The 9134-nt window shown below is 46.2% G+C and overlaps 1 protein-coding gene across 1 annotated transcript; it reads right to left on the reverse strand.

Annotated features, from left to right (window-relative positions):
* Window positions 1-6398: 6398 nt before the first annotated feature.
* On the reverse strand, window positions 6399-8880 carry LOC143858046 (uncharacterized). Its single transcript, XM_077368638.1, has 3 exons — window positions 8589-8880; window positions 7015-7130; window positions 6399-6803 (listed from the first exon to the last, which is right to left on the reverse strand). Exons 1-3 carry the CDS (start codon window positions 8812-8814, stop codon window positions 6651-6653), a joined length of 495 nt encoding a protein of 164 aa, XP_077224753.1. The 5' UTR covers window positions 8815-8880; the 3' UTR covers window positions 6399-6650.
* Between the last annotated feature and the right edge of the window lie 254 nt (window positions 8881-9134).

The following is a 9134-nucleotide window of genomic DNA, read 5'->3' on the forward strand; positions in this document are numbered from 1 at the left end:
TGGGGTATAAATAACAGGCCGACACCTGTCCAGGGGTATTATGGTAATTACCTCGGAGTAGGTAAACTCAAGCCTATAATAGGCCGACACCTGTCCAGGGGTATTATGGTAATTACCCCATAGTAGGTAAACTCAAGCCTATAACAGGCCGACACCTGTCCTGGGGTAGGTGAGCCAACCACCCTCTATAAAAGGGCCTTCAAAGCTCAAACAAAGGGTAATAACTTCTTCTCAACCACTCTTAAAACTAGCTCTGCACTCCTGCTCATACTGACTTGAGTGTCGAAGGGCCTGTCCGGAGTAACACTCCGGGTTGGTCTTCTGACCTTGTTCGCTCCTTGTGCAGGACTCAGCCCCTTATCTCTTTCACTTCCGCTCATCGGGTCCTCCAGCTCAGCTCTTACGTCACTGCCGTATCTGTTACCGATTTTAGGCCTAACAGATTGGTGCCATCCGTGGGACCCGAACTAAAAGCTGTTCAAATCCCTTTACAAAAATGGCAGGACGAAGAAATGCTCGAGTACCAACCGCACGGACTACATGCGCCGTGCTACCTCGCAGGACCCGGAGTGAGCGAATCGCCTCCCAGGTGGTGTCTACTTCTGCCACAGCCGAACAGAGCCCAGCTCGTTTGGACCACCTCAATCCTACGCCCACTCCGGATCAAGTGCAAGCTCTCTTTCAACAGATAACTGCTCTTGTCGGTCAATACCAGCAACTACTCCAGGCGCCTCTCCAACCTCCTCCAGAAGCTCCACGACCTGTTCAGGAAAGGTCAAATATCCACAGGGGAGAGTCATCGCGCCGCGGTGAGGACTGAACTCACCACTCCACGAGACAAGTTCAACACTCCAGAGCCCGGCACACCCACACAGAACCTCACCGCCGCCGGAGATCGCGATCCCACTCTGCACGAAAGCATCGAGCCCAGGAAGACCGCGCGCCGCAGGAAAAACTCCAGCCTCATTGTAGGAGCCCGGAAAGTCAGTCCGGCTCCGCGGCGAGCCAATCGGTGGAGAGAAACAGGTCCCTCGATCGACCAGACCACAGAGCTGACCCGATGCTACGGAGGATGGAAGAAATGGATCATCGAATAGAAGAGCTGACAAAGGATCAGAGCCGGCCTGCTTCAAGGGTGTTCTCAAGCAGAACGTCGTTCACCAACGATGTCATGGGCGCCCCAGCGCCCAGGGGATTTAAAATGCCAACCGTCCCGCAATACGACGGGACCACTGACCTTGTGGACCACTTGGAGACATTCAGGACAATGATGCTCCTCCATGGCACGTCCGATGGCTTCCTCTGCAAAGTCTTCCCAACCACGCTGCCCGGTGCGGCCCGTGACTGGTACTCAAGGATCAAACCGAACTCCATCAGCAACTTCGACGACTTCGGGGACAATCTCGTCCGCCACTTCATGAGCAGCCGTAGGCCAAGGAAAACAACAGTATCCTTGATGGCCTTGCGGCAGAAGGATAACGAACCTTTGAAGGCGTTCGTCAGCCGCTTCAACAGGGAGACACTCCAAGTGCCAAATCTAGATCCCTCAGCCGCCACAAACGCACTCCTCGCAGGTGCTAGATCTAATGATTTCCGCCGGGCAGTGGCCCGCCGGAACCCGCACTCACTGGCAAATCTGATGGGCGGAGCGGAGGAATATATATCAGTGGAAGAGACACTGGCGGCCCTGGACTCGAATCGGAGGAGAACCTCTGAAGACAAGAACCCTACCAAGCAGCGTAGGGATGATAAGGCCGTCAAAAGAGAAAAGTCCTCCCATAGGAGGGAAGAGAACTTCACTCCTCTCAACACCTCCCAGAGACACATACTGGCCGCTATCAGTAGAGAAGAGTTTGTAAGATGGCCGACCAGAATGATCTCTAAGGGAAATAGGAAAGACAAGCCGAAGTACTGTCGGTTCCACAGGGACCAAGGTCACGACACGGATGAATGCTGACAGCTAAAGGAAGAAATCGAGCTGCTGATTGGCCGGGGATACTTGAAGAAGTATATCATAAGCGACAGCCACAGAAGTGAACGCAAGGAGAAAAGTCCCTAGGGCCGGAGCCCTTGACGGTCACCGCCGCCCCCTGCCCGGGGTCAATCTCCTCCGCCATCCAGTCCCCAACCAGAGGCACACCGATCCCAGCCAAGGGGAGTCATCGGCACAATTATGGGCAGTCCGGCAGCTGGGGGCACATCGTCTGCCGCTCGAAAAGCATACGCACGACGAGTCAACGCCGTGCACACATGCAGTAAGAAGATGAAGACGGAGAATGAGATCTCCTTTTCAGATGCGGACTTCGACAACCTGATACTGCCAAATGATGACGCCCTGGTCTTAACCATGCTCGTCGCAAACTGGGAGTCGAAGAAAATCCTGGTCGACAATGGGAGTTCGGCCGATATTTTGTACTATCATGCTTTCGAGAGAATGATGATAGGTGATGACGGCTTAAGGCCGGCGAACTCAGATCTGTTCGGTTTCTCAGGGGAGGTCGTTAAAGTGGAGGGACAGATTGAACTCCCAGTCCTCGTCGGAGAGCCGCCCTGTCAAGCCTTCGTGATGCTCAACTTCCAGGTAGTGAGGGCCACTTCGCTCTATAACGCTATCTTGGGACGACCTGAGCAGAATTTAATCCGCGCAGTCGCTTCAGCGTATCACCAGAAAATGAAGTTCATAACGCCAAACGGCGTGGGTGAGGTCAGAGGAGATCAACCACAATCCAGGGAGTGCTATGCCATCGCACTCAAAAGGCAAAGATGCATCGAAATCCTTGCCGATTGAACTACTTGATCTGAGAGACGAAGCACAGGTGACTGAAACCGCCGAAGACCTCAGAAAATACTATCAATAGTAGACCACCCGGCGTGAAAGCGACTTTGTAAATATATGTTGAATGTGAATGATAGAAACTCTTTTGCAGATCTCCTCGCTGCTCGGAAACCCAGTTCGCTAAAACTAGGGTACTCGCTACTTGGAAACCCAGTTCGATAAAACTAGCGTACTCGCTGCTTAGAAACCCACTTCACTAAAACTTGGGTACTCGCTGCTCGGAAACCCAGTTCGCTAAAACTAGGGTACTCGCTGTTTGGAAACCCAGTTCGCTAAAACTAGGGTACTCGCTGCTCAGAAACCCAGTTCACTAAAACTTGGGTACTCGCTGCTTGGTTCACCCCGGCTCGTCTCCGCAAAGACCGGGAGCGCACTCCTGGTCCGGAACAAGTCCGGACAGCAAAAACCAAAACCGCTCGGAAACCCAGTTCGCTAAAACTAGGGTACTCGCTGCTCGGAAACCCAGTTCGCTAAAACTAGGGTACTCGCTGCTTGGAAACCCAGTTCGCTAAAACTAGGGTACTCGCTGCTCAGAAACCCAGTTCACTAAAACTTGGGTACTCGCTGCTTGGTTCGCCCCGGCTCGTCTCCACAATGACCGGGAGCGCACTCCTGGTCGGGAACGGGCCCGCGCAAAAAAAAACCAAACCGTCTCAGAAACCCAGTTCACTAAAACTTGGGTACTCGCTGCTTGGTTCGCTCCGACTTGTCTCTACAAAGACCGGGAGCGCACTCCTAGTCGGGAACGGGCCCGCGCAAAAAAAAAAAAAAAAAACCAAACCATCTCAGAAACCCAGTTCACTAAAACTTGGGTACTCGCTGCTTGGTTCGCCTCGGCTCGTCTCCACAAAGACCGGAAGCGCACTCCTAGTCAAGAACGGGCCCGGGCAGAAAACCAAACCCTTGCAAAAACCCAAGTTCAATAAAACTTGGTCATCCTAAGCCGTTCAGAACATCTCCAGCCTGACTGGATATAACGCGTGGGTAAAACTTAACCTGAAGAAGGGTAAGTTGTAGCTCATCTGTTTTTCAGCCGACCTCAGATGGACGACCTGAAATGGCTGACCTGAGTCAGTTTCCAGTTCATCCGTCCCTCAAGCCAACCAGGATATAGTGCAATGCGCTACAGGACAAAATTCAGGTCATCTCAAGCCGACCAGGATATAGCGCAATGCGCTACAGGACAAAACTCTGGTCATCTAAAGCCGACCAGGACTCAGCGTGATTCGCTGCAAGACAAAATTCAATTTTGTCTTTTAGTAGATTGCGCTATATTCAGGTCATCTCAAGCTGACCACGATATAGCGCAATGCGCTACAAGACAAAACTCTGGTCATCTAAAGTCGACCAGGACTCGGCGTGATTCGCTACAAGACAAAATTCAATTTTGTCTTTTAGTAGATTGCGCTATATTCAGGTCATCTCAAGCCGACCAGGATATAGCGCAATGCGCTACAGGACAAAATTCAGGTCATCTCAAGCCGACCAGGATATAGCACATAGGACAAAAATCAGATTTTCCAGGCCGGACAGACAGCTTGGCCGCACTGATTTTCCGGGCCGGACAGACGGCTTGGCCGCACTGAATATGACGCATCCGCTAGATGACAAATTTCCGGACTGATTTCCAGGCCGGACTGACAGATTCCCGGACTGATTCCCAGGCCGGACAGACAAATTTCCGGACTGATTCCAGGCCGGACAGGCAGATTTTCCGGACTGATTTCCATGTCGGACAGGCAGATTTTCCGGACTGATTTCCAGGCCGGACTGACAAATTTCCGGACTGATTTCCAGGCCGAACTGACAAATTGCCGGACTGATTCCCAGGCCGGACTGACAAATTTCCGGACTGATTTCCAGGCCGGACTGACAGATTCCCAGACTGATTCCCAGGCCGGACAGACAAATTTCCGAACTGATTCACAGGCCAGACAGACAGATTTTTCGGACTGATTCCCAGGCCGGACTGATAAATTTCCGGACTGATTTCCAGGCCGGATTGACAGATTCCCGGACTGATTCCCAGGCCGGACAGACAAATTTTCGGACTGATTCCCAGGCTAGACAGGCAGATTTTCCGGACTGATTTTCAGGCCGGACTGACAAATTTCCGGACTGATTCCCAGGCCGGACAAACGGCTTCGCCGGACAGACTCCCCCCGATCAAGGATATAACTCACCACACTTCCCCAAATCACTACAATGACTTGGAGAACTTGGGGGCAACTGATGGGTTATAAAAATAGCAACCTATAACAGGCCGACACCTGTCCAGGGGTATTACGGTAATTACCTCGGAGTAGGTAAACTCAAGCCTATAACAGGCTGACACCTGTCCAGGGGAATCATGGTAATTACTTCAGAGTAGGTAAACTCAAGCCTATAACAGGCCGACACCTGTCCTGGGGTAGGTGAGCCAACCACCATCTATAAAAGGGCCTTCAAAGCTCAAACGAAGGGTAATAACTTCTTCTCAACCACTCTTAAAACTAGCTCTGCACTCCTGCTCATACTGACTTGAGTATCGAAGGGCCTGTCCGGAGTAACACTCCGGGTTGGTCTTCTGACCACGTTCGCTCCTTGTGCAGGACTCAACTCCTTATCTCTTTCACTTTCGCTCCTCGGGTCCTCCAGCTTAGCTCTTACATCACTGCCGTATCTGTTACCGATTTTAGGCCTAACAGGATATATGGAAACTTTGGTCTGATCAAAATTTTAACTTGCCCAAATCTAAAGGTTACGAGCACTTGGATAGATTGCACCAGTATAGGGTAACTCTTGGATCGGTCTAACACTCGACAAGGCAAGAGGTGCATCGGTGATGTAGGCACCATTCTCTTATTAAGAAGTCCAAATAATCCATCTACTTGTCTTGGTAAAATTCTCATTTGAAAACTGAAATGGTTTTAACATAATTGACACTTGCTGTACGACTATCAGAGATAATTCATGAGAGTTCTCCTCAGTTTGTTGTCTAATGGCAATTACCATGTTTGAATCAATTATATGTTGCTAGAATCACTTCTATTCCTCTGGCGACTTCCTTGATTCTGGGAAGAGGTAGACCCATTTCTGGGATTTTCCGCAAGTGGAATTTCCCTTTGAATCACTGTCTCTTGGTTTCCAGTGTTCCCTGGACTTCCAGTGTCACTAATATTTCCATTAACCCCTGTCAACTAAAATTTTCTCCCTGGGCGGTATTTTAGCAACTTTTTCCCACTGGGCGTGCCAAAAAGACGTTGCTACACAAATATTCAATTCGATTTAAGGGTAATGTGTCACCTAGGATTGGATTTCAGGCAATTGAGAAGAAGAGGTGAAGTCACTTCTTCTTTAGGTTCTTGCTGCCTTTAAAGAAACCATAGGACTTAAAATTACCAGAATGCAAACCACAATAGACAGGAAGTTATCTGGCCGAAAAGGGCACTCCTCACTATTATACATTTTTTTAATTGGCTGTTACTATCATTTTGGGAATTATTTCGGCGTCTAATAACTAGTTAGAAAATTAATTAATAGTGGAATAAATCATGTTAGTAAGGTTATCATTTTCCAAAAGAAGACGCAAAAAGATGTATCTGTGATTAACGTATTGAAAGAAATCATCAAAGGCAACCAATACATTTATTCTCGCGCGTTTATTAACTATCTCAAAATTCTACCAAAATCTAATCAACAGAAAATAAAAGTTTTATCTTGTATCGGAAATAAACCATCCCAGGCAACCAATACATTTATTCTCCCTTCTTAACACTCAAAATCCAATATCTTGTATCTTATGCCCATAAAACGTAGTAGCACTGCCTCTTCCTTAGCACCTCCAACCATAACAACGTGGGAGAGGCCACACGATGAACTTCATCAATCCCTGGCTGCAGTGGATACCCTCATGCTCTGCACAAACAAAGTAGTAAGGCTTGCTCTCCTTTAACACATACTCAAAGCCCGTACCGCCTCCTTGTACCTGTTGAAGTATGAATGATTAAATAACATCATCTCTAACGGAAATAGTGATTTTACATGGTATGAACAAAGGCTCTAAGTTCAAAACTTCTTAATATTAAAAATCCACATGTGCCACATGCAGGCCAACCCAGAAAAGAGAAGGGCCACACAGTGAGGGGGAGTGTTGAAGTATAAATGATTAATTGGAGTAATTGGTTTTTTCATAGTACCACGCTCGCTACCAACTTGGTTCTATTCAAGTTGCATGTCATGAAGCTCCTATAGTCCTTGACCAAGTAAACACTGTGAGGGAAAGTCGTGCTGTTTGGGGGATCATACATGAACACTGCAAAAACCACATAAACACCAAATAAGGATTAGGGAAATAATATCAGCACAACCATATTTTGATATTTGCACTAACTCATCTTGTATTTTTCTTATTTAATTAAAGAGATGACAGAAGTTGTTTCAGTTCCCATAAAGCTCTCACAAGCCAAATTAAAAAGAAATGGGTTTGTGCAATTATTAAAATATAATTTGTGCTGATATTCAAAAAATGAAAACACTTTTAAAACAGGATGCCATTTAGAAAATAAAGAAGATGGTGAAATTAACTGATGATTTGGTCAAATTGAATCTGATTTTTGGATTTTGTAGGGATTCGTGAGCAAGGTTCTTCTTGCACATGTGTCATGAGCAAGGTTTTAAATCTCGGTCCTCACCGAAACCGAAATTTTGGCCGAAATCTGGAAATTTCGGCCGAAATTCGAAATCTCAGTTTTTGGGGCCGAAATTACCAAAATTTCAGGTGAAATTCTGTATAGAAAAAAAATTAATATTTTATCAAGAATTTTGCCAAATTTTCCGCTATTTTGGTTTCGGAACTTTTTGGTTTCGTTCCTCGCCACCTAAATCCGAAATTTCAGATTTTGACTGAAATTCTGTATAGAAGTAAAAATAAAAAAAAAATATTCTATCAAAAATTTCACCGAAATTTCCGAAATTTATTGGTAAATTTTGGCAATTTCGGTTTTGGAACATTTCGGTTTCATTCCTCACCTAAATCTGAAATTTCGGATTTCGGCTGAAATTTAAAACCTTGGTCATGAGAGAGACTCTTTAATGAGATTCCTTTTTGCTAGCAACCCTCTTTAATTTTCATTCGAGGGTTGCTAGCAAGACAGGAATCCCATTTGAAAAAAAAAAGATGGGAGCCTCTCTTGTGACACATACACAATATGACAAATATGGAAGCACGTATCTAACAAAAGCAAAAATTCACTTTGAAATTGCCGTAATCATCAGTTAATTTCATTAGGACAATGATAAATTCGCACCCTCTGCCACATACCCTCCTTTAAAGGGGTGCGAAATTATCGTCACCCTTTTATAATCATCTTTATGTTCTAAACGGAACCTGCTTTAGAAGTGTCTTCCTTTTCATTCTAAAACATGAGAAATTATATGATGCCCGATCGTCAAGTCCCATGAAGTGGTACTTCAAAAGACCACCCTTGATATTTGATCCAACAGCAGCCTCTTGAAAAGTGGGCTGCTGTTGGATCAAATATCAAGGGTGGTACCGTTTTGACGGTACTTGACCGTCGGGCACCCTATAAAAACTCCTAAAACATATTATATGTCCACCATATTGTCATAAGTAAAATAGTGTTTTCCTTTTCATTCTAAAACATATCATATGTCCACCATATTGTCATAAGAAAATGATGTTTCAACCCTTGTTTTCCTCTTTGGGTGCATTATTTTTCACTTGTGACACATAAGATGGTATAACACTCACCCAAGGTATCGTTCTGGTAGAAGGGACCGGTCTGCAAAGCCCAATTAGTGTAGTTGAATCCGAAGCGCCAGTGTTGGGACCCTCCTACAATTGTCTTTGTGGGCACATGAGTCCATCCCCATCCCCATCCCTTCATGGCCTGACTAGTCTGTGGGATTGTGGCCACCACCAAGAGAATGAGGCATAGGGCAAAACCAGCAGCCCTGTATTGCAGACCCATCTTCATTCAAATCTCTAGAGAGGAAGGATATTGACAGAGAAGAGAAAGTAGAATGGGAATACAAGAAGACGAGTGGTGGTGGGGTTTATATAGAGTGTCAAAATGAGGTGACTGCAAAGTCCCCAAAAATACCGTTACAATATAAAATGAAGTAAATGGTTCCACACTTTCCCCTAACTACCAGAAGTTAAATATTGGAAGAAAACAAATACACCATAGAAGAAAAAAATCCTGGGTCTGCTAGAAATGCAATTTTCCTAGAAATTAAAAGTCTTCTTTTTTTGTTTTTTGGGAAAAAAAATTCATGGGAAATGAATTAGCTAAGG

Source organism: Tasmannia lanceolata, unplaced genomic scaffold (genome assembly GCF_043159265.1).
Source record: "Tasmannia lanceolata isolate RefF3 unplaced genomic scaffold, GAP_Taslan_0.1 ptg000025l, whole genome shotgun sequence".
NCBI classification, from domain to species: Eukaryota; Viridiplantae; Streptophyta; class Magnoliopsida; order Canellales; family Winteraceae; genus Tasmannia; species Tasmannia lanceolata.